The following is a 27,562-nucleotide window of genomic DNA, read 5'->3' on the forward strand; positions in this document are numbered from 1 at the left end:
GTATCATAAGGAAAAGTAGAAATTTGGCATTTTTAGGGTTTTGCTATATGTTATCATTATAAAAACTAGCGGACTAAAAATGTAAGTTTCTATGGCTGCTGAAACATGCATGCACCTCGCCATACAAGTTAAAGAATCTTGAACATGCCATTAAACCTCATTTCTCCTCAGCTCAAACCACTACTAAAGGGTTTCCAAATAAACTCTACAACATACATGCATTTTCAAACTTATATTCTTATTTCCAGTGAGTGAGCTGGGTTTAACGCCACTTTTAACAGTATTCCAGTTATATCGCAGCGTGTCAGCTTAATGTGGGAGGAAAGCCCCAAGTGATGCAGGCCTCAGACGTTTACCACTTCGGTGAAACCCACAGGCACGGGGATGGTGCTGACAAACCTAGAAACATAATCAAGTCGAACAGGAATTCGAACCCACAATCATAGGTTTCCAGCGTACCCTTTTGACGCAACTCACACAGCGAATTGCGGTGTCAAAGAGGACTGGGCCACCCGTGCCCCTTTCTAATTTCCAGTGTCATCAATATCCATTTCTCTCTTGCTTTGTACCAGACCCTACATCCATCCCCAGTTTTGCTGCCTCCTACATGCCGGCTGTGGAATCCGGGCTGCACACACTGTGCCTCAGACATGCCACACCCTGACAACCGACACTTTAATTATCCATACTTTACAGAAACAAAACAGGGCAATTCATTGATATGGAATAAAATAATGTAAAACAAAATACTGGAAACTGTGACTGGTGGTCTAATTGTATGATACCATAAAAAAAAATAATAATAATAATAAAAATAATAATTATCATCATCATCATCATCACCATCATTATCATCACAATGACGACAACGACGATTATGATGATGATGATAATAATAAAAATTGTCTACATCTAATTATTTACCAACTTTTAATCAGTTGCAAGAATATATACTTATATATATATAAACTCAATATTTATGATGGTTTAACAAAATGATAAAAGCTTTAGCCTTCCCAAACTGAAAGTGAAATCACGGGATAAATACCACTGGTTGTTTTTAGAATAAGTAACGTGGGAGTTTAGCTGTGTGCCATGGGCTGCCATTCTTACACACCTCTGACCTGAAATCCCGACTATTTGACTTCTTGAGCAATGGCTATTATATCATCACAAAGAATAAGTTACAGCGAACACTTCCACGAACAGACAGCATAGCGTCAGAGCGGCAATAAACGTTCGCACACACGGCATATTTCATCATGACAACAGGGCAGAGGGGGATACCATTGATCAACACAAAACCCTAAATGGAAAAATCTGAATCACTGAATCTCAATGTTAAGAAAGGAACACCATACCAGTTTTAACTCTGACCCATATAACAGTCATAACAAGACAACCTGCATGGTTGTTGGATGTTACAGTGTATTTCGAGGGCATACCACATGGTAAACATATTTTTGCATATATCTTGATTTACATTCTAATCAAAGTAATATCTAAGTGTTTGTTTATTTAGTCTAATTTCCAAAAGCACTATAACTTTGTATGATACTTGCCCTTACAGTGCTTTGACTATACTATTTAAAAAGTTGTTGATCTGACCGATTCTAAAAGGGCTGGGAAAGGTAACTCGGGTACCCAGGTCGGATGGGTACTGAGTAGGACCCGGGTACCCAAAGGACTACCCAAACCCGTGGTTAGTCACGTGATATCTTGTTTAATGACCAAAAATATATAGAACTCTATGGTTACACAACAAGTCACTAATGTTCGCTTTTCTTTCTGACTAAGCACCATTCCTTCTGACCTTTATATGTTGGAATAAAAATAAAACTTCAGTCAACTTCAGCGTATGCATGACCAGATGGTTTTATATGTATATCAATACATTTCACCAGGGCTACAGTCAAACTATTCCCAATCGGACATGTTGTATCCAACTCTTGAGACATGTAGCGGGTACCCGGGTAGGGTCGGGTAATAGTGGGGCGGGTACCTGGGTAGTAAATTTAGACTCGTTCCAGCCCTAGATTCACATATATTATTGATTTGAGGGGTGCTGTGGTCCTGTGATCCAGTCCCAGACATGCCTGTTATGTCCATCACTTGATTGTGTGCAACATGCTCATGAGTTTCAGCAAATCACTTCCGGCTTTCCGCCAACTCAAACTGACACACAGTCATGCAAGGCCACATTTTTTCAATTTTAGGTTTCACAGATTTATTACATTCCACACAAGTTCGGTTGAAATACAAATAAGAATAAATGTCTATCTATCTATCTATCTATCTATCTATCTATCTATCTATCTATCTATCTATCTATCTATCTATCTATCTATCTATCTATCTATTTATTTATTTATTTATTTATTTATTTATTTATTTATTTATATGAAAGTCATTCCGCTGTGGAGTTAAAACTGCAGCTGGCCTCTTTGAGTCAATGATAGTAGACATGGAATTTATATATTGTATAAGAGGGTCTATATTGCTAGCCGGAAACTGGAACTAGTCCTATAGCCCTTGCCAAACTGCCCAATAATCATGGTATGCTAAGGACCATGACCAACATCAAAGTGGTATTCAAATGTTGAAGACACCACTTGTATATCTCCCAGGTAACCCTCCCTCCCCCCTCTCCCTCTCTCTCTCTCCTATTGTAGGGGTCTGGAATTGTTTTACCATGCAGTATTAGAAATTGGCACTGGTCCTTTAGTCCTTGCCACACTGACCAATAGTTAAGGTATCATATGGACGAGCGGAAATTTGCCCTTTTTTGCTATATGTTATCATTATAAGGACTAGTGGACTAAAACTGTTAGTTTCTATCACTGCATACTTTCCTCATACCCTATTTAGCTCAGATAATAATACCAATAATAAGGAAATAGGAAGTTTCTTTTCAGGAAACCTTCACAATGTACATTTGCCTCATGTCGAAACGAGTTCTGTTGGAACTTATCCATGGAATAAATTTAAAGATAACCTCTTTTTCTTATTTCAATAATTTATTCATGTGTTTCATTGTTATTATCAATAGTATCACTCCGTTGCTTTCAATCCAGATGGAGCATGGAAAATGCTAAAAAAGAAGACAGATAACGTACATCAGGATACACAACCCTTAGTGGCTTTAGTACCTGCTGAGATTGTCTAACGGTGTGTGGACTATACCAGTTAGCAGGTAGAAGGAACTATTTCTCCCAATCAGCATGTTACAATCACTATGTGGCTCCACAAAGGCTGTGGAGGCTGAGGATCTTCAGGCCCTGCTTGTCTATACTGATGGGACCACAGGTGTGCTGCTGTTGTAGCCTCACCTGTATTGGACTGGGACCCCTGTCTGCTGTTGTAGACTCACCTGTATTGTGCGGAGACCCCTGTCTGCTGTTGTAGCCTCACCTGTATTGTGCTGGGACCACTGTCTTCTGTTGTAGACTCACATGTATTGTGCAGAGACTCCTGCCTGCTGTTGTAGCCTCACCTGTATTGCCTGGGACCACTGTCTGCTGTTGTAGCCTCACCTGTATTGTGCAGAGACTCCTGCCTGCTGTTGTAGCCTCACATGTATTGTGCAGAGACTCCTGCCTGCTGTTGTAGCCTCACCTGTATTGTGCAGAGACCCCTGTCTGCTGTTGTAGCCTCACCTGTATTGGGCTGGGACCCCTGTCTGCTGTTGTAGCCTCACCTGTATTGGGCTGGGACCCCTGTCTGCTGTTGCAGCCTCACCTGTATTGGGCTGGGACCCCTGTCTGCTGTTGTAGCCTCACCTGTATCGGGCTGGGACCACTGTCTGCTGTTGCAGCCTCACCTGTATTGTGCAGAGACTCCTGCCTGCTGTTGTAGCCTCACCTGTATCGGGCTGAGACCCCTGTCTGCTGTTGTAGCCTCACCTGTATTGTGCAGAGACCCCTGTCTGCTGTTGTAGCCTCACATGTATTGTGCAGAGACTCCTGCCTGCTGTTGTAGCCTCACCTGTATTGGGCCGGGACCACTGTCTGCTGTTGTAGCCTCACCTGTATTGGGCTGGGACCCCTGTCTGCTGTTGTAACCTCACCTGTACAGTTCTGGGTCCTGGATACACCATCAACAATGAGGGTTCTGGTGCTGCTGCTTCTCTGTGTCTGGTGCAGCTACAGTCAGCAGGGGACAGATGGGTCCACCTCCAGCCCAGGGAAGACTGGATCAGGTGAGTAAGACAATAAAGACATGCCTTTGAAGGGATAAGTCAAGGTCTGTGAATGGGGTATTTTGTAGCAAATCATAACATCGGTTTCTTGTAGCAGGCAGTTGGGAATAATGTGATTGGACGTGGGGGCTGAATGATAGCTTGGAAAAGGTGAGGTGAGATGGGATTTTACATCACATTCAAGATTACTGCACTTTATATAGGAATGTGCATGCATGTGTGTGTGTGAGGCTGCTTGTGCTAGTCTGGACTAATGCCAAATTTACAGTGCTAGCCCACTGAGATACCATGCCACAGTTTAACATGAATACCCCACTCAGACACAGTATACCAACTCTGAGCCAACCAGTCCTTGTTTTAGCCCCTCAATGCCGGGGGCCAGGCAGGGTAACAACAAGTACCATCTTTTAACGTATTTTGGTACGACAATAAGAAAAGGAAATAGTAATGTAGGCTTTGGGGATTGAATATTAGTTTAACCATAGAGAATATGAGGTAGGATAAACATTGGTTTTCGTGCATACTTATCACTTGTTTCCTGTAAGCAGTGTATATTTGTCCTTGTAAACTGTATATATAAATATATATGGTATATGTTGACCTCTAGAAGTTTGGCCACTGTATGTATGATTCATTGTGTGGTTGACATTGACTAATGGAGAGTTTAAATCGGGAAATAGTTAACAGGAAACAATGACATGGAATGATGCAGCTGTGACTGTTTGTTAGCTGAACATTAACCTGGACTGACTCATAACAAATTATAAACAATATGTACACTGTATATCTGAATCCTGGCTTCCATTTCATGGACTACCGTATTCGACGTAATAAGCGCCCCGCTCTAATAAGCGCCCACGGCGATATTTGCTGATATATTGGCCGGTGAACAATCCCAATTAGCACCCCTTCCGATTGATCAATGTACACAAGACTTATTTATTCGCGTATAATAAGCACTCATGTGTTATATGCATCCTTAATTATGGGCAATTAAATTCTGGAAAATTATCTGTCATACATAAATATTTTAGGCTGTCAGCATAAACCATGAAATTTATCTTTCAACTCAGTTTTTTTTCACTAAAATAATAATCCAATAAGAGCGCTTATTACGTCTAATACGGTATGTTTCTTATTTGTTGTGAACGAGATGACAGTATGATGAAGGAGTAGTTTGGAAATGACATGAAGGCTTACTGAAGGCCCCACATCCGATATGCTTGACCAAAACATTCAAACACTCTATTGTTTAAGTTTATCAAGTTTTATTGAGCTGAACTGAAGTGAACTGAAAAATCTGGATGAAAACGGGTTAATGTACCGTAGTCGACGTAATAAGCGCCTAGGGCACTCTCAAAATTAAAAATAGGGGGCTCTTATTAGAATATAATTTTGGTGGATAAAAAACAGAGTTGAAAGATTGTAAATTTTGTGGTTTATGCTGACAGCCTGAAATTATATAAAAGAAGAATCTGTGCGTATTATATACGATAGATATATTTTCGAGAATTTAATTGTCATAATTACGAGTGCATATTATACACGAATAAATAAGTCTTGTGGACATTGATCAATTGGAAAGGGTGCTAATTGGGATTGTTCACTAGCCAATATATAAGCAAATATCGCCATGGGTGCTTATTAGAGCGGGGCGCTTATTACATCGAATACGGTAATAATTATATATCAAGTCCCTATGTTGTTTTCATGGTACCTGGGGGGGCAGTGGGGTACCCTAGTGGTAAAGTGTTCACTGTCACACTGAAGGCCCAGGTTCAATTCCTAACATGGGAAAATATGTGAAGCCCATTTCTTGTGTCCCCGTCGTGATATTGCTGGAATATTGCTAATAGCTGCGTAAAACAGTACTCACTCACTCATTTATGGTACCTCAGTAGACAAAAAGACTGCAATACTGATATGTTCACACAGGCAATATTGTGTTCAATACATTTGACAATTTTAACAAAGTAAATTTACTACTAGTAGGGCATATCTTATCATGAAGAATCCAGCAATTTCCATTCACATTGACCATCATCTAGGAGGATGAATCAGCAACATTGCTGCAACCTTTAAGCATCAGATCTGGGCCAGGAAAATCAGAGGTTGATACATGAGTAGAAGCCCTTGCCACTGATGTGATGACACACATTCAGCAAGGTCATACAGTATAACTACCACTTTAGTAGACTCGTCAAACAAGCAGGGTACGTTCTGGGGACCTCCAATCTCATTAAAATCAGATCTTAGTTCTCGCTACCGCTAAACAAAGATCTAAGGACATCCCATTACAGGTTACGTCAGAATGACCTTTCTCAAATTTTGACCGACCAATGGAATGACTGACAAGAAATCGACATTAGCCAATCAGAAGGCAGCTTTCTCGATCTTTACGACACTAGTTTCAAACTGGCAACTACGCTTCGAAACATATTTTGACGTATTCTCGTTTAAAAAAATTAAAACTGATAAGAAGAACACTCTGGAATGGCTTATAGATGGCCTAGATTGTATGGATATAATCATAAAACCCGTAACTGTCGTTCGGAATACCCCGTGTCAAATATTTCGTGGTTGCATGATTAGAAAACACGTTCCGACTGTCACTTCCATGATCTGGTAAGCGACGCTCTGATTGGTCGGATGAAAGGTCGTTCTGACGTGACCCCTAATGGGATGTCCTCAGATCTTTGTTTAGCGGTAGCGAGTACAAAGATTGGATTTTAATGAGATTGGGGGACAGCCTCCTCACCAGAATCATAACTGGAGACCCATTATCTCCCGTATATTGCTGTGTATAAGGCGAGTTTTTCGTACCTTAGAAATGTCAACTGAAGGCTTTTCTTTAATACCAACACACATGAGGCCTTGGTTCACTTCAAACTTAATAAACCCTGATAAGCCCTAAACCATAGTGGGTTTAAATGTTCTGGTGAGGTATGTTCTTCACATGGGCCTCTTCAAGTGCACAATATGCCATCATGCAACAACTTGTTCTAGAGCATACATCTGGGATTTTGGTTACTGTTTCAATCCATGTATTTCCTGATCAGTAGATGATGGAGAGATGCAAGGGTGCCCCACCATGTCACTGAGTCGGACCTGATCCATTTACTCACCCCATAGAACACGTCATGTTACTGGGGAGGTATCATACCCCAGAGTCTCCATGATGGGAGCAAAGATGTAGCCATGCATTGATGTTGAAGGAACAGTGGCAGTATCAGGGTTGGGAGATGTTGGGGTTCCCAACCATGTCCATGGGCCTGACCACCTGATCCATTTAGTCAACTCGTACTATAAGAATTGGTTACTGGGGACCCAATATAACCCAAATCCATGTATTTCCTGATGTTGAAGGAACAGTGGCAGTATCAGGGTTGGGAGATGTTGGAGTTCCCAAACATGTCCATGGGCCTGACCACCCGATCCATTTAGTCACCTCGTACAACAAGTAATGGTTACTGGGGACCCAATATAACCCAAATCCATGTATTTCCTGATGTTGAAGGAACAGTTGCAGTATCAGGGTTTGGAGATGTTGGAGTACCCAAACATGTCCATGGGCCTGACCTCCCGATCCATTTAGTCACCTCGTACAACAAGTAATGGTTACTGGGGACCCACTATAACCAAAATTCATGTATTTCCTGATGTTGAAGGAACAGTTGCAGTATCAGGGTCGGGAGATGTTGGGGTTCCCAACCAACAGCCTCTGATACTGGGGTGTAACTACACTGTGAGACCAGGGGAGAATGTGACAGAGTTCCGCTGGAGCAGGGTGGACGGCGGCACCACAGTGGACATCGTCAGGGGCACAGTGGATCCACCCACAGCTACATTTTTAGATTCCTGGCAGAACAAGGCATGGTTTACTGGTGACTACACATCCTCTCTGAACATCATGTTGGAAGTCTTTCAGGTGAGGCCCAGCTATGCTGGGTCATACAGGTGTGAAGTGCGTGGAGCATCCGGTTCTGCTGATGAAGTGGTCACTGCTTCCATCCTGAGTAAGTATTGCAACAGTCTGTTTGGTTTTAACTTCATTTTGAGAGCATGTTGCTAATGCCACTGTCAGCAATATTGTGTTATGGATAACAAGGTCTTTATTATACTGTGGTAACTATCAAAGTGTAGTAAAAAAGTTGTTATGCATAAAACAAACTTGTCTAAAACCATATACGACGAAATAAGCGCCCAGGGTGCTCTCAAAATAAGTAATAGGTGGCTCGAATTAGAATATTATTTTGGTAAAAAAATTGAAAGATCGTAAATTTCGTGGTTTATGCTGACAGCCTGAAATGTTTACATATGACACATATATTTTTTTCCAGAATTTAATTTCCCATGATTAAGGATGCATAGAACACATGTATTATACACAAATAATTAAGTCTTGTGTACATTGATCAATCGGAATGGGTTCTAATTGGGATTGTTCACTAGCCAATATATTAGCAACTATCGCCCTTGACACTTATTAGAGTGGGGCGCTTATTATGCTTATTACGTTGCATATGGTATATCAATAACAGCCAGTAAACAATACAGGCTGGACCGGCAAATCATTGACTGATGGGAGGAAATCACAAAGTGACCAAAGTTTTCATCTGGTGAAACCCCAGGTTGTTTAACTGCACCATGCATGATATAAATCTGGAAAGCTGACAACTAAGGGACATAACTCTGCACACACAGATGTTGGGCCTCAGATTACTCGGCCACAGAGCGTCTACTACTTTATTTGGCAACCAGTTGAGCACAACCCCAACGTGGGACTAAAGTTCACTTCTCCTGTCTCTGTCACAGGTCACATCACTGACACAGGTCATACATGTTTTCACCAATGGTGACAACTGGATGTCATTACAAATTTATGGCACTGATCAGTGACAAAGTTTTTGAACAGTTACCTGGGGCTTAGCAATTTGCAATCTAACACTCTTACAATGACTCGATCCCCATTCACTCTTATTATGATACATGGTTTAACAGTACCATACTCAAGCTCATCGTTTAACAGTACCATACTCAAGCTCATCGTTTAACAGTACCATACTCAAGCTCATGGTTTAACAGTTCCATACTCAAGCTCATGGTTTATAATGGAAGTCATGTACAGTATTTAAACAATTTACTCACAAGATAGTTTCGGGGCACACATGGTCCAGCTGTCTTTGGAATCCACAAGTCAATTTGTAGAATTGCGTTCCTTTGACATTACAGAATCGGATGATCATTGGTTCAAATCCTAGGTTTGTCAGCACTGACTCATGGGTATCCATGAAGTGGTAAACCTGCTTCCGACTCTCCACAGCTTTAAAAACCAATCACTTCATTCCACACTTTGCTTTTTTATTCGTAATCTAAATACCAGGTATAACTTGAATACTGTTAAAAGCAGCATTAAACCCAACTCACTCACTATTCGTAATGTTTATATATAAAATAATGGATGAGTTGAGCCTCTTAACTAAGCTTCAAAAGAATATATTAGTAAAAGATGAAATACCATGCAGAAGTTTACGTAAAACAATGTCATGGTCTGTACACTTGATTAAGATGTTTGCATTCCCATCAGCTGAATTATTTCATCTTTTCCAGTAATAAACCCGCATCAGGATGTGAACAGTCAGTTTAACATGAGGTCAACCATGAAGGATATGTAGCCACTACTAAATACAGGGTAGAATAGGTCTTCAGCAACCCATGCTTGCCGTAAAAGGTGACTTAGCTTGTCGTAAAAGGTGACTAATGGGATCGGGTGGTCAGGCTCGCTGACTTGGTTGATGCATGTCATTGATCCCAATTGCGTGGATCAATGCTCATGATATTAATCACTGGATTGTCTGGTCCAGACACGATTATTTACAGACCGCCGTTATATAGCTGGAATATTGCTGAGTGCAGCGTTTAACAACAAACCAACCAACAAACCAACTAAATACAGTATCTATTGGGACATTGACCTGCATACATTTGTTTAAGAATTCACTTCAAGATTTTTTGCACTTAATGAGGTAACAAATATGTGTGCAGACTTCGTACATCTTCCTAGCTGAAGGCAATGATACAAAGTCAGTGACATCTTTCAGTACAATAACACAAATGGTAGCCCTGCCTGCTTTATTATCAGCCCATCTTCCCGAGGCAAGAGCGTCCACTTGCCTTTTTATCAAAGTCTTGTTTCCACCCTTGCCACATCAAGCCCACTTTCCTGTGCTAAATATGATTGGACTATCACACATATCGATAGTCCAATCAGAGAACGTTTCACAAAATCAACATCCACGACTGGTACACCTTCGTATGAAAGTGATTTATTGCTGCCTGTCTTTGTTGACACAAACATTTTTCTTTTTCATCTTTTAAACCCCCCAATGATTGGCTATGTTTTTGTGTCACAGATGAAATTGCGAATGTTTTCGTTATCTGTTCAACGAGGTCAGAGCCTATGTAGTCGCCATTTTTGTGAAGCTATACGAGATAAGAACTGAGATCTGATTGGATATCATGTTTTCATTGCATCATTGCCAGGTGGCGCCAGAGTCGCTGGAAATGGCAAGGGTGGACACAAGGCTTTGATATAGGCTGGTGGACACGCTTGCCTCGGGCAGATGTTATCAGCCAGTCAGGAAACAGTTGTCGCTAGTGGCCTAATTGTTTCAGGTTTATGGAAACATAAAAACAAATAATTGCTTGGTTACCAAATCAAATACCATGAAATGACTTGATGTTTAATGCCACATTCAGCAATAATCCAATTATATGATGATGGCCTGTAAATGATCAAGTTTTGATCAGACAAACCAGTGACCAGCCCATGCTGCCAGGACACTATGCCACACAATCAAGCAGGTCAAGGATCCTGACCACTGGATCCATATACTCACCTCTTACAACCAGCATAGGTAGCTGGTGATCTACTCCAACTGGGATCCCAGCAGGGTGGTAATACACAGTTCATATAAGTTGTGATGGATAGTGGGGCTTATCAAGACATTACATGGTCAGGTGAGGTGAAATGAGGTTTAACCTCGCGTCCAAGATTATTGCACTTATATAGTGACGTGCATTGTTCGGACTGATGCCGATTTATAGTGCTAGCTCACTGAGATACCATGCCGTAGTTTAACATGAATACCCCACATAGTATACCGACTCCGAGCAGACCAGTCCTTGTTTTAGCCCCTTAATGCCGAGCGCCAGACAGGGTAACAACAAGTACCATCTTTTAACGTCTTTTGGTATGACACGGCCGGGGATCGAACCCCGGACCTTCCGCTCTCCGGGCGGACGCTCTACCATTAGACCACGGAGGCGGTCACATTACATGGGATTTTGAGATAAGGATATAATAATGCTGTGACTTCCATGATTCAGCAGTATTACATCTTCCTGACTCTTAAAGTCGTTTCCACCATTGCCGGACTAGGCTGGAATTTTGGGGCTCAATTGTAGCGTCACCAGTAGCTATTACGAGTTATGTCCCTTCTATGTCACTCCTATTGACCAATCAGATTCCACCTCTCATATCACTTGCATTTGCTTCAAACAATGGTAGTGCCCAGATGATCAGGGCATTGTTCCACAAAGCGATCTTAGCGCTATGACTATCGTAAGCCAGTGTTAAAGTATGGGATTACGATCACCTTAGCACTAAGATGGCTTTGTAGAACGGGGCCCTGATCGATGATAGAGAACCTTATTGTACTCCTATTATGATGATTACCTTGGGGAGTGTATCAAATCAGTAGATTAAAATAATGAAAAGATTTGAAAAATATCTGTCAACACCCATGTGATGGTACACATGCCTTTCAAATCCTGCATTCGACCGAAATCTGCACAGCAGTCGCCTTATTCTTTTCAAACCGGATGTCGGTTTTGTTCCGCTATTCTGATTGGACTATGCATAGACTTGTTAGGCCAGGTAACATATAACTCAGAAATTCCAGCCTATGTTGGCAACTGGACTTTTGGTCATGTAACTCCCTTGCTTCAGGAAGATGTAGTATAATCGCATGAAAATTACTGACATGTTAATATTCTTGATACTTAAGCTTGTAAACATAATTGCATACTTGAGTTGTGTTCAGCCTGTTGTATACTAATGGAGCCCCAAGTTTTATTCCACACATTAGTATAATTCTGCGATCTGCTTGGGGTATATCTTTGACATGAATAATAATTACAGCTAACGTACAGAATTGCTAAAAAATACTTGATTGACAGTGAGTCCAGAAAAAAAGGTAAAGCGAAGGTCAGTGTCATATTATTCAGTGGATCTCAGAAACTGTTTTTAGCACATAGTCTTATATTGTTGGTGTTCATAATTTTGTTTGAATTAGCATGGCGATGAAATATATTCTTCATTAAAATATGCAAAAAGACAAACACACACTTGAGAAAAACATTATTTAAAATTTCAAAACTCATCACACAGCTCAACGGTCCCCTCTGTGTTTTCTCTAAACGCTCAGGCAGTTCATCCCAACTTGACCATTAGCATGCAGCTGGTAATAGGAACATTTCACCGGAGTTCACCCTCAGTAGATGAAACAAGCTGCTACCAGACACAAATCGTGTACAACTAATAGACACATGAGACCAAGACATGCTGTTTACAATGTAAATACTGATTTTCGGAATGGAAATCTGATTCACAAGGATTTTAAAGTATTTCAAGCCTGTTAAAGTCATGATACAAGATACCCTTTGTGCACTTTGTGAAAGCTGTGTAATTAAGCATAATGTGGGTCAGTCCCTCACAGAGTAAAGTACAGGAACAGCATGACATGTCCACCTGCTCGTTATACGAGGTCCTTGTCCTTCAACAGCCTGCTCTCATTTTCTATTTTCATCATATCGGTCTTACAAAATACATTTTGCACCTATTCATGCGTGATTTTATCCTCTAATCGAAGACATCCTTCCGCTTGATTGTCGGTGAGGTATTTTTATGACCTATATAAGTGAAATACATACATATGTTAGAAGACAGCTGTCAGTCTGTCAGTATTCTGAAGGGGAAGGGTCATCTCTGTGTTGTCAGGGAGGGGCTGGACTGAAGTCGCTGGGTCACATCTCACCATGGGACACTGCAATGTAGCTGTTTCATCTACATCAATTAACATGACAACAGTTCCACTTAGATAGATGTGTTTCATATCTACACTTTTGAACGAGTGTAAACACTTTACTGCATTTATGAAAAATTCAAGGCCTTAATTAGAGGTACCTGTATTCATATTCAAACAAAAATGGAAACTACAAATAAATAACCTACAATCACTGTAAGCACTCTGACAATGACATCCAGTGAAATGTGTTCTAAATAAAGGACTCAACATGAGTGAGTGAGTGAGTGAGTGAGTGAGTATGGTTTTATGCGGCTTTTAGCAATATTTCAGCAATATCACAGCGGGGTTTACCGGAAAATGGGTTTCACACATTGTACCCATGTGGGGAATCGAACCCGGGTCTTTCGCTGGCATGACCAGCCAACGCTTAAACCACTAGGCTACCCCACCGCCCAAACTCAACATGAATGAAAAATCTAAATTTAAAACTTATATGAGAAATTTGAAGTCTTTTGGACAATTATCTTTGAAGCAGCTTCTCTGTGGAACGAGGTATGTAGGTATGTAGCTCTACCAGCCATCACCAGGGGAGGTGGAATTTGGCACATAAAAATACACTATTATCAGGTTTATTACCAATGTGCATTCATCAGAAAATCACCAATACATTTGTCATGCGTGCAACTGTGTATTAATTTTCTACAACTATTACCATTTGGATCTATCCTAGGTTTGAAAATGTTCCAATCAGCAGCTTTGATGATTATCACCCTTAGTCCCTCTCAGTTCAGTGTCCATCCGTTAATTAGAGAGACCTGGATGAATAGAACACTCTGGGTGATGAGTGAACTGACTCAGCAGTCTCAACTGGCTCAGGGACGCTCGGGAGGTGTGAGGATGTGTATTCAGTCAATCACACACAGAATCAATTAGCTAAAAATCCCATTCATTCTGAAGCTAGGAGCCAGTGAAACACCACGACTAAGCTGATTAATTTTGGGGTCATGAAGTTGCATCACCATCATCTTAATCCAAGTCATTTGAGTATTATGCTAAATGTCATAAACCTTACAGCACTCCTATGCAGCTTGGGCTGTATACTCCCCTGGGAGTTTAGAATGATAACTGGAATGCAAACAGATCCACTGTTCGGGGAACAAATAAAATCATATTTGAGCAGATATTAGTACCTGGATACCTGCAGGTCTAAATGATAATAATAACAATAACAACAACAACAACAACAACAACAATAATAATGCATACACCTCGCGTTCAAAATGTCACGCTTGCATCCCAAGTACCAAGTTGTCCGACTCCCCATTGTTCTCGGTGCCTTAGGTTTCGTACCTCCCAATCTGTTGAACTGACATTGGGAGAGTACCTGGGTTTGCTACCAGGAATATTACTGCCCTTCTGACAATCTGGGTAATGCAGAAGGCTGCAGTGTTGGGGAGTCTTCACATTCTCTGGAAGGTTCTGGGTGGGTTTGACTAGGCAGCGCTTCCTGGGTGAAGTCCCATTCGCTGTCTGGGCTTATAAATGTTATAAGTTGTAAATGGACTTTATTGCATAGTTCAAATCTTCATAATCATATATTATATTTTCTTTCTGCAGCTATTGTACCACAAGACCTATCCCTCCTCATTGGTGATGAGGTGACCTTGACCTGCACTGTGACCTCTGATATATTAAATGCATCCAACATGTACTTCACAAAGAGGCATAACTCCATACAACATACTTGGGACATGTGCAGGAACAAAACTAGGAAGAAGCGATACTTTCAGAAACCAATCAGCAGCAAGTATGTCACAGTCATCAACTCTACCACCATACAGCTGAAGTACAGGACCACGGTACGATGTGTTTTCTTACACATCTGAGGCTCGTAAACTGACATTAGGATATATAAACTCAAAAAGTATATTCTCAAAAAAGCAATAAAAATAAAGTAAATTAAATTTAGGAGGTAGACTAGACTCACTGACAAAATAAACATGAATACCATACGTTGGTTAATATATGAAGAATTACTCATATTCAAGAGATATTAGATTGGTTCGATGCAAAAACGAACATACTGTTATGTTGTGTGAACCAACACTCATGAACGCATCACATGTGACGTCATAGATCCATGACTCGAGATGCACCACTCATGCAGGGTTAGCGTGTAAAGTTTTGAAATCACATGCAGCATATCGAGATAAGAATGAAGACACTCTGTGGTAACACTTGACTGATTGTTAGTTTTGTTATTTACATCTCTTCCTAACATACACACTTCTGTTTGCACTTCTTTAGGAGGTGAGTATATATGCATCAGTATTGTATGTAGTTGCTGGGAAGTACTTTGTCAATGTTAGTTGTCAATAGTATATCTGCTATCTGGTTCGTCTCTACATTGTCAATTTTATTTGTTTGTGTGCCAATTTACTAGCAGTGTTTTAATGTTATCTCTACATTGTGACTGATATTTTTGCAGGAACCCAAAGTTGATGAAGGTCACTATCGTTGCTGCTTATGTGAAAATAATCGAGTACATGTAGCCTTTTCCAACATCAAACTGTACAGTACGTGAGATGTCTCATACCGATTCTCTTTAAAACATTGACTCCTCCATAGCACCAGGGGCGGCAACTTCCCGAGGCAAGGGAGTTAACTGACTATAAAAGTCCAGTTTCAACCCTTGCCAAACTATGCATAGTCCAATCAAAATGTCGTAATGAACTAGACATCCGGTTCGTAAACAACATGGATTTCAATGTGCAGATTTCGGTTGACTGCAGGATTTACAAAGCATGTGTACCATCAACTGGGCGTTGACAGATATTTTGCAAATCTTTTCATGTTTTTAAGCAAGGTGCTTAAGTGATTTGATGCACTTCGCTTGGTAAGACCAATTTAAAAAAATATAGATCTTGTTTATCGATCAGATCGTCTGGACTGGTGCCGCCATTTTGTTTGAAGCAAATGCAAGTGATATGAGAGACTGAGTCTGATTAGTCAATAGGAGGGACATAGAAGGGACATAACTCATAATAACCCACTGGTGGCACTACGATGGAGCCTTGAAATTCCAGACTAGTTCGGCAAGGGTGAAAACTGGACTTTTATAGTCAGTTAACGCTCTTGCCTCGGGAAGATGCAGTGGCGGTGAGTTAAATTAACCTGGTGGTGAATGTGTACTATGTGCAAAGCCCAGCTGGCCGCTACTATCACAATGCACAGTTAATATTTTGATAAAAGTGACATAAAACCATACTCACTCACTTAGTAACCATGGCAACAGAACAGTTGTGGCAAGAGATTATTAGTTGGTTCCAACTTGATTTATCTAACTTGTGTTTTCACAGACACAATACAGTGAGTACAGTTTCACTATATTTTATGTTCCCAGGGAGAATGGAGCCGGTGACAAATGTGTCGTGTGTGGTGGACAACTGGGCAACCATGACATGCAGCTGGCCATGGGACATCGGTCCACAATCAGACTCAAATAATATTCATCTAGCTAAACTTAATTGGGGCATAAAGTGAGTAAAGGATTATTTCATATTGTGCACATCTAATCTATGATAATCACAATATCAATCACTAGACTATCGGGTCCAGATTCATTTACATGCCTCTGTCACATAGCTGTAATTTGGCTAAGACTTGCATTAACAAACAAAGAAAGAAACACACCTTGTTCTTTGATTGTGCCTGACATATTCCAGTGGTGTTCCCAACAAGGATCCAAATGTCTGACCCAGATCCAAATGTCTGGTACTGAATCCATGCCCTGCTCATCACACGTTGACACCAAAGACATTTGCAACGTGATGTTGTGTTGACTCAGTTTCAAGCATGCCTTTGCATCTACCTAATTCCTCGGTCATCGAACGACATCTTTGACACTGAGGGTGCAAAAGTGCATTTAGTTGTTGCAATCCTCAAAAGCAGGTTTTCAAGCACCTCGAGCATCTCGTGCATCTCGTGCACCTAGTGCACATCGTGCCCATGACTGCACGCCTTTGTCCGTTCATCATGAAATAGAGTTCCTGGAGGGGTTACCCAATTATTGTGTACCAGGATATTTCAATCTTTATTTGTTGGAAGATTTTTTAATATCATCAAAACTTGATCCTTAGCAAACTTTGACTAGTATGTAATACAAAGTATTTCCTGTTTTCACAAAATGATAAAATCTACCATGTCCTTCATGGCTGACATATCATTGCAGTGGTGTTCCCAACCAGGATTGTGTTGACGACACTGTACCTGGATCCTGTCACTGGCCAGCAGATAGCTTCAGCATGGGAAGCCTCTACACAATAGTCGTGAACATAACAACATCTGACAATGGCAGCATCCTGGACATGAAAGTGTCAAATCCATCTGTGGTGAACACTAGTGAGATCGGTAATGATATAGTCTTAATAAATGTTCCCATTTTCCCTAAGTATTTGTTATTAGAATGAAAATTTAAATCCACAAAATCTTTCATAGAGATTCCAAGATAGAATAGGTTCCCAGAAACCTATGCTTGTCATAAGACACGAGCGAATGCATCGGGTGGCAAGCTTAGTGACTTGATTGATTGTATGTCATCATACCCTGATGGCATAGATCGGTGCTCATAATGTCAATCATTGGTTTGTCCAGGCCAGACTCGACTATTTACAGACTGCTGTCATATAGATGGAATATTGCAAAGTGTAATAAATAAACAAACAAATAATCTCTAAACAAACTATTCTATATATGCCCTCTGATTTAACTGCAACATTGTGACTATGAAATTTTGGTGAAATTTTGCATTGTCTTCCCTTTCTATTCTTTCAACAGTAAGGCCAGCTACACTGACGGACATCAATGCCACCAATTTCAACAATACCTGTGTACTGTTGTCATGGCAACAAGTTGATGCTCACAGACTAGCATGTCGAATACAGTATAATTGCTCTATTTGGCAAGAGTCTTGTCAGGTGGGTTGGATCATTCTCTTATCATGACACTGAACCAAAAACATACCTTGATCACAATGTAGCAGGGTGTGGAGTTACCCACAGATGACATCCTTACCTTGTCAGCTTGCTGACAGTATTAACCTCTTTGGTCATGTGGACAATGCGTCCAACCTTGGATCTGAAGGTCCGTGGTTCGAATCCCATCACAGGACTCGGAAATGTTATGGCCGCTACAACAACATGACATTGAATCACGACACAGGCCGCAAGAGCTATACAGAAATATATGCGAACACTGTGACTCAAGGTCACTTAAACCGTTTATGTAACAGACTTCCAACAGAACCAGAGAGAGCTAAAGTACACAATTTGAAACATCTGCTTAACAAACAACTATTGCAGTGACATCAAACGTGTCATGTCAGGGTGACCTGAAACGTTGGTTGAACATGTTATATCAATGATGATGTAAAGTAAATGTTCAGTGCTCAGTCTTTACATTGTTTCCTGTGGACTTTCAGCCCGTGGACAATGTGTCTGATGGGTCTGCCTCTGTGTGTGGCCTCCTGTCCGGGACCGTGTATCAGTGGAATGTGTCATGTCTGCCTGAAGGAGGGGGATTCTGGAGCAATGTCACCACAGTCCTCCACACCACACAGACTGATGGTAGGCGGCTTGTTACTGAGTTGTCATCAGACGCAGATATCACAACTATTGTCATTCTCTTTTATAAATATTCATTACTATATCAACACTCCACTCCAGATATGACCTGACATAAACATATTAAATGGACAAAATCAATTAATGAATTTTCCTTGCATCTTGAGATATTTGGTCTTGACACAATTCCATATTTTACTGGAATGGACTATTTTGTAGTTCCTGCATCTCAGCCAGAAGTGCATCCTGGGAGTTTTCTAGAAGTTGACTGTAACCAAGACAACTGCAGAGGGATCCTGCTGTTCTGGAAGGTATAATCACAGTCATTGGCTTCAAGAATTACATGAGCAGTGTGACAATCAAGTCATCATCATTCAGTGTGTGTTTTCCCATCATGCTAAAATCTGATCTCAAATCCTGATATTTAGAGAACTGGGAAGACAAATCTAGCTCGTCATATTTTGCTAAGTGAGGTAATAGAGCTCTTAACAAATGTGCAGTTATATCATGGCCCATTAGCCTAAGTTGGAGAACTAGTATGAATTACAGGACGCAAACGAGGTCGAGGTCGAGGTCTACCTTATCATTATAGAGGTATACATTTTCATTATCGATGTCTAACTTGTCATTATCGATGTCTAACTTGTCATTATTGAGGTCTACCTTGTCATTATCGAGGTATACATTGTCATTATCGAGGTCTAACTTGTCATTATCGAGGTCTACCTTGTCATTATAGAGGTCTAACTTGTCATTATTGAGGTCTACCTTGTCATTATTGAGGTTACCTTATCATTATTGGTTACCTTGTCATTATTGAGGTATACATTGTCATTATTGAGGTCAATCTTGTAATTATCGAGTTCTACCTTGTCATTATCAGGGTCTACCTTGTCATTATCGACGTCTATCTTGTCGGTATCGATGTCTAACTTGTAATTATCAAGTTCTACCTTGTCACTATCGAGGTCTACCTTGTCATTATCAGGGTTTACTTTGTCATTATTGAGGTCAATCTTGTAATTATCGAGTTCTACCTTGTCATTATCAGGGTCTACCTTGTCCTTATCGACGTCTCTCTTGTCGGTATCGATGTCTAACTTGTAATTATCGAGTTCTACCTTGTCATTATCGACGTCTACCTTGTCGGTATCGATGTCTAACTTGTAATTATCGAGTTCTACCTTGTCATTATTGACGTCTACCTTGTCATCTATTATCTTCCAGGCTGTTCCTGCCCACCTTCGTAATGGTCCCATCACAGCATATCACATCTTTGTGCAAGACACTGAAAATGAGACTGACATCACAGTGACAGACATGGCACAGATGTCACTAGAACTCCACCTGCAGCCCAACACTACCTACCAGATCCAGACCTCGGCTTGTACGGAGAGCGGCTGCTCCACCAGGTCCAAACCCATCACCATCGCACCACAGGGAAAAGGTACTACTGACAACAACCCATTCATCCATCTTACCTCACCAATCCATCCATCCATCTAACCTCACAATCCATCCATCCATCTTACCTCACCAATCCATCCATCCATCTAACCTCACAATCCATCCATCCATCTTACCTCACCAATCCATCCATCCATCTAACCTCACAATCCATCCATCCATCTTACCTCACAATCCATCCATCCATCTTACCTCACCAATTCATCCATCCATCTAACCTCACAATCCATCCATCCATCTTACCTCACAATCCATCCATCAATCCATCTTACCTCACCAATCCATCCATCCATCTTACCTCACAATCCATCCATCCATCTAACCTCACCAACCCATCCATCCATCTTACCTCACCAACCCATCCATCCATCTGACCTCACAATCCATCCATCCATCTAACCTCACAATCCATCTTACCTCACAATCCATCCATCCATCTTACCTCACCAACCCATCCATCCATCTTACCTCACCAACCCATCCATCCATCTAACCTCACAATCCATCCATCCATCTAACCTCACAATCCATCTTACCTCACAATCCATCCATCCATCTTACCTCACAATCCATCCATCCATCTTACCTCACCAACCCATCCATCCATCTGACCTCACAATCCATCCATCCATCTTACCTCACAATCCATCCATCCATCTTACCTCACCAATCCATCCATCCATCTTACCTCACCAACCCATCCATCCATCTGACCTCACAATCCATCCATCCATCTTACCTCACAATCCATCCATCCATCTTACCTCACCAATCCATCCATCCATCTAACCTCACAATCCATCCATCCATCTTACCTCACCAACCCATCCATCCATCTGACCTCACAATCCATCCATCCAACCTCACAATCCATCCATCCATCTTACCTCACAATCCATCCATCCATTTTACCTCACCAATCCATCCATCCATCTAACCTCACAATCCATCCATCCATCTTACCTCACCAATCCATCCATCCATCTAACCTCACAATCCATCTTACCTCACCAATCCATCCATCCATTTAACCTCACAATCCATCCATCCATCTTACCTTACCAAGCCATCCATCCATCTTACCTCACAATCCATCCATCCATCTTACTTCACAATCCATCCATCCATCCATCTTACCTCACCAATCCATCCATCCATCTTACCTCACCAATCCATCCATCCATCTTACCTCACAATCCATCCATCCATCTCACCTCACAATCCATCCATCCATCTTACCTCACCAATCCATAAAAAAAAAAAAATAAGTAACCTCTAAAATGCACTTGAATTGTTCTTTCCAAGCAAATAAATATTTACTTTTTCCTTAAGCAATGCAAAATTCAAGCTACTCTTCTACAATTGGACAGAATTAGGGTTTAGTCCAGTTGTGTGGAGAGTGACAAAAAAGGGACTGTAATTTGTTGTTAAAATTTAACAATATCTATTTCCTGAGGCCAAACACACACTTCAGCTGCGTAATTCCAGTTGTTATACAGAGGTGTTGCATATACCGTACAACAAAGAGTAATGACAGTTTTTTAAGCTCACAGCTGTTACATGTATTGTATGTTTCAGCACATGTCACATACTGACTGTTTCAATGTAAGATCATCACTGCCAAATTACTAACTTGACATGGAATTGGTTAGTGATATGCATTTGTTGAAATGGTACATCTGGTAAAAATATAGAGGGTTTCTACTGATGGTGGTACTTCTTGACAGTGTGTGTAGGATGTACCTATGTACACTAATCAATTATTGTGATGTGATTGGGAAATGATACTACCGCACAGAGATGTAACAACAGACTTCATGACAGTGTGGTAGTTAGGCCACCCTAGGGGCTTAACACACTTCCTGGTCAATATCAATTATTGTAATGCTTGCTCCAACCAGTCATGCATGCAACTGTGCTTGCTTCCTTTGTTAGAAGAATACATTCTGTAGTTCAGAAAACAAGGCATTATGTTTAATATTTTTCCTCATCAGAATCACCATTGTTGATTGAACTAAGTTGCAAGTCTGTTGCGTGAAGTTTATACTTTCTATGTGATCAATCCATGGTAGCACTAGGGAGTGAGTAAGTTGGGTTTAATGGGTTTAAAACAAAATATACTTTTATCACAGCCTATCAGCTTAATATGGGAGGAGAGCAGGTCGTAGACATTTACCACTTTGACAAAATGACCAGTGAAGATCCGGGTAGAATAGGTCTTCAGCAACCTTCCGCATGTCATTGTATCCCAATTGCGTTGATCGATGCTCATGATGTCAATCACTGGATTGTCTGGTCCAGACTCGATTATTTACAGCCTGCCGTCATATAGCTGGAATATTGCTGAGTGCAGCATTAAACAACATACGAACAAAACTTTGACAAAGCCAATGGTTATAATCAGGATGAATGTTGGATTTAAACTCATTATCAAGAGATCGATCCTAGCCGGCCCAAGGGACAACATGGGGCACAACAGGAAGATGTAGCTAGTGTTACAACATGGGGCACAACAGGAAGATGTAGCTAGTATAACAACATGGGGCACAACAGGAAGATGTAGCTAGTGTAACAACATGGGGCACAACAGGAAGATGTAGCTAGTGTTACAACATGGGGCACAACAGGAAGATGTAGCTAGTGTTACAACATGGGGCACAACAGGAAGATGTAGCTAGTGTAACAACATGGGGCACAACAGGAAGATGTAGCTAGTGTTACAACATGGGGCACAACAGGAAGATGTAGCTAGTGTAACAACATGGGGCACAACAGGAAGATGTAGCTAGTGTTACAACATGGGGCACAACAGGAAGATGTAGCTAGTGTTACAACATGGGGCACAACAGGAAGATGTAGCTAGTGTTACAACATGGGGCACAACAGGAAGATGTAGCTGGTATAACAACATGGGGCACAACAGGAAGATGTAGCTAGTATAACAACATGGGGCACAACAGGAAGATGTAGCTAGTGTTACAACATGGGGCACAACAGGAAGATGTAGCTAGTGTTACAACATGGGGCACAACAGGAAGATGTAGCTAGTGTAACAACATGGGGCACAACAGGAAGATGTAGCTAGTGTTACAACATGGGGCACAACAGGAAGATGTAGCTAGTGTTACAACATGGGGCACAACAGGAAGATGTAGCTAGTGTTACAACATGGGGCACAACAGGAAGATGTAGCTAGTGTTACAACATGGGGCACAACAGGAAGATGTAGCTAGTGTTACAACATGGGGCACAACAGGAAGATGTAGCTAGTGTTACAACATGGGGCACAACAGGAAGATGTAGCTAGTGTAACAACATGGGGCACAACAGGAAGATGTAGCTAGTATAACAACATGGGGCACAACAGGAAGATGTAGCTAGTGTTACAACATGGGGCACAACAGGAAGATGTAGCTAGTGTTACAACATGGGGCACAACAGGAAGATGTAGCTAGTGTTACAACATGGGGCACAACAGGAAGATGTAGCTAGTGTTACAACATGGGGCACAACAGGGAGATGTAGCTAGTGTTACAACATGGGGCACAACAGGAAGATGTAGCTAGTGTAACAACATGGGGCACAACAGGAAGATGTAGCTAGTGTAACAACATGGGGCACAACAGGAAGATGTAGCTAGTGTAACAACATGGGGCACAACAGGAAGATGTAGCTAGTATAACAACATGGGGCACAACAGGAAGATGTAGCTAGTGTAACAACATGGGGCACAACAGGAAGATGTAGCTAGTGTTACAACATGGGGCACAACAGGAAGATGTAGCTAGTGTAACAACATGGGGCACAACAGGAAGATGTAGCTAGTGTTACAACATGGGGCACAACAGGAAGATGTAGCTAGTGTAACAACATGGGGCACAACAGGAAGATGTAGCTAGTGTTACAACATGGGGCACAACAGGAAGATGTAGCTAGTGTAACAACATGGGGCACAACAGGAAGATGTAGCTAGTGTTACAACATGGGGCACAACAGGAAGATGTAGCTAGTGTTACAACATGGGGCACAACAGTAAGATGTAGCTGGTATAACAACATGGGGCACAACAGGAAGATGTAGCTAGTGTAACAACATGGGGCACAACAGTAAGATGTAGCTAGTGTTACAACATGGGGCACAACAGTAAGATGTAGCTGGTATAACAACATGGGGCACAACAGGAAGATGTAGCTAGTATAACAACATGGGGCACAACAGGAAGATGTAGCTAGTGTAACAACATGGGGCACAACAGGAAGATGTAGCTAGTGTAACAACTTGGGGCACAACAGGAAGATGTAGCTAGTGTTACAACATGGGGCACAACAGGAAGATGTAGCTAGTGTTACAACATGGGGCACAACAGGAAGATGTAGCTAGTGTAACAACTTGGGGCACAACAGGAAGATGTAGCTAGTGTTACAACATGGGGCACAACAGGAAGATGTAGCTAGTGTTACAACATGGGGCACAACAGGAAGATGTAGCTAGTGTTACAACATGGGGCACAACAGGAAGATGTAGCTAGTGTAACAACTTGGGGCACAACAGGAAGATGTAGCTAGTGTTACAACATGGGGCACAACAGGAAGATGTAGCTAGTGTAACAACATGGGGCACAACAGGAAGATGTAGCTAGTGTAACAACATGGGGCACAACAGGAAGATGTAGCTAGTATAACAACATGGGGCACAACAGGAAGATGTAGCTAGTGTAACAACATGGGGCACAACAGGAAGATGTAGCTAGTGTTACAACATGGGGCACAACAGGAAGATGTAGCTAGTGTAACAACATGGGCCACAACAGGAAGATGTAGCTAGTGTTACAACATGGGGCACAACAGAAAGATGTAGCTAGTGTTACAACATGGGGCACAACAGGAAGATGTAGCTAGTGTTATACAACATGGGGCACAACAGGAAGATGTAGCTAGTGTTACAACATGGGGCACAACAGGAAGATGTAGCTAGTGTAACAACATGGGCCACAACAGGAAGATGTAGCTAGTGTTACAACATGGGGCACAACAGGAAGATGTAGCTAGTGTTACAACATGGGGCACAACAGGAAGATGTAGCTAGTGTTACAACATGGGGTACAACAGGAAGATGTAGCTAGTGTTACAACATGGGGCACAACAGGAAGATGTAGCTAGTGTAACAACATGGGGCACAACAGGAAGATGTAGCTGGTGTTACAACATGGGGCACAACAGGAAGATGTAGCTAGTGTTACAACATAGGGCACAACAAGGAGATGTAGCTAGTGTTACAACATGGGGCACAACAGGAAGATGTAGCTAGTGTAACAACTTGGGGCACAACAGGAAGATGTAGCTAGTGTAACAACATGGGCCACAACAGGAAGATGTAGCTAGTGTAACAACTTGGGGCACAACAGGAAGATGTAGCTAGTGTTACAACATGGGGCACAACAGGAAGATGTAGCTAGTGTTACAACATAGGGCACAACAAGGAGATGTAGCTAGTGTTACAACATGGGGCACAACAGGAAGATGTAGCTAGTGTAACAACTTGGGGCACAACAGGAAGATGTAGCTAGTGTAACAACATGGGGCACAACAGGAAGATGTAGCTAGTGTTACAACATGGGGCACAACAGGAAGATGTAGCTAGTGTTACAACATGGGGCACAACAGGAAGATGTAGCTAGTGTTACAACATGGGGCACAACAGGAAGATGTAGCTAGTGTTACAACATGGGGCACAACAGGAAGATGTAGCTGGTGTTACAACATGGGGCACAACAGGAAGATGTAGCTAGTGTTACAACATGGGGCACAACAGGAAGATGTAGCTAGTGTTACAACATGGGGCACAACAGGAAGATGTAGCTGGTGTTACAACATGGGGCACAACAGGAAGATGTAGCTAGTGTAACAACATGGGGCACAACAGGAAGATGTAGCTAGTGTTACAACATGGGGCACAACAGGAAGATGTAGCTAGTGTAACAACATGGGGCACAACAGGAAGATGTAGCTAGTGTAACAACATGGGGCACAACAGGAAGATGTAGCTAGTGTAACAACTTGGGGCACAACAGGAAGATGTAGCTAGTGTAACAACTTGGGGCACAACAGGAAGATGTAGCTAGTGTTACAACATGGGGTACAACAGGAAGATGTAGCTAGTGTTACAACATGGGGCACAACAGGAAGATGTAGCTAGTGTAACAACATGGGGCACAACAGGAAGATGTAGCTAGTGTTACAACATGGGGTACAACAGGAAGATGTAGCTAGTGTAACAACATGGGGTACAACAGGAAGATGTAGCTAGTGTAACAACATGGGGCACAACAGGAAGATGTAGCTAGTGTTACAACATGGGGTACAACAGGAAGATGTAGCTAGTGTTACAACATGGGGCACAACAGGAAGATGTAGCTAGTGTAACAACATGGGGCACAACAGGAAGATGTAGCTAGTGTTACAACATGGGGCACAACAGGAAGATGTAGCTAGTGTTACAACATGGGGCACAACAGGAAGATGTAGCTAGTGTTACAACATGGGGCACAACAGGAAGATGTAGCTGGTATAACAACATGGGGCACAACAGGAAGATGTAGCTAGTGTAACAACATGGGGCACAACAGGAAGATGTAGCTAGTGTTACAACATGGGGCACAACAGGAAGATGTAGCTAGTGTTACAACATGGGGCACAACAGGAAGATGTAGCTAGTGTAACAACATGGGGCACAACAGGAAGATGTAGCTAGTGTTACAACATGGGGCACAACAGGAAGATGTAGCTAGTGTTACAACATGGGGCACAACAGGAAGATGTAGCTAGTGTTACAACATGGGGCACAACAGGAAGATGTAGCTAGTGTTACAACATGGGGCACAACAGGAAGATGTAGCTAGTGTAACAACATGGGGTACAACAGGAAGATGTAGCTAGTGTAACAACATGGGGCACAACAGGAAGATGTAGCTAGTGTAACAACATGGGGCACAACAGGAAGATGTAGCTAGTGTTACAACATGGGGCACAACAGGAAGATGTAGCTAGTGTTACAACATGGGGCACAACAGGAAGATGTAGCTAGTGTAACAACATGGGGCACAACAGGAAGATGTAGCTAGTGTTACAACATGGGGCACAACAAGAAGATGTAGCTAGTATAACAACATGGGGCACAACAGGAAGATG

At 41.7% G+C, this 27,562-nt stretch overlaps 1 protein-coding gene across 1 annotated transcript in view; it reads left to right on the forward strand.

The window, feature by feature from the left end:
* Positions 1-4,043: 4,043 nt before the first annotated feature.
* The window catches only part of LOC139479771 (uncharacterized), a 43,415-nt gene continuing 19,896 nt past the window's right edge, over positions 4,044-27,562 (forward strand). Inside the window, exons 1-10 of the mRNA XM_071262629.1 lie at positions 4,044-4,198; positions 7,867-8,214; positions 14,905-15,146; positions 15,776-15,863; positions 16,691-16,826; positions 17,519-17,697; positions 18,124-18,263; positions 18,767-18,911; positions 19,128-19,219; positions 20,136-20,355. Coding sequence (XP_071118730.1) covers positions 4,102-4,198; positions 7,867-8,214; positions 14,905-15,146; positions 15,776-15,863; positions 16,691-16,826; positions 17,519-17,697; positions 18,124-18,263; positions 18,767-18,911; positions 19,128-19,219; positions 20,136-20,355 — 1,687 coding nt within the window. The 5' untranslated portion in view covers positions 4,044-4,101. The remainder of the gene's footprint in view (positions 4,199-7,866; positions 8,215-14,904; positions 15,147-15,775; positions 15,864-16,690; positions 16,827-17,518; positions 17,698-18,123; positions 18,264-18,766; positions 18,912-19,127; positions 19,220-20,135; positions 20,356-27,562) is intronic.

Source organism: Haliotis cracherodii, unplaced genomic scaffold, assembly GCF_022045235.1.
Source record: "Haliotis cracherodii isolate W230 unplaced genomic scaffold, xgHalCrac1.p SCAF_4, whole genome shotgun sequence".
Taxonomy (NCBI): domain Eukaryota; kingdom Metazoa; phylum Mollusca; class Gastropoda; order Lepetellida; family Haliotidae; genus Haliotis; species Haliotis cracherodii.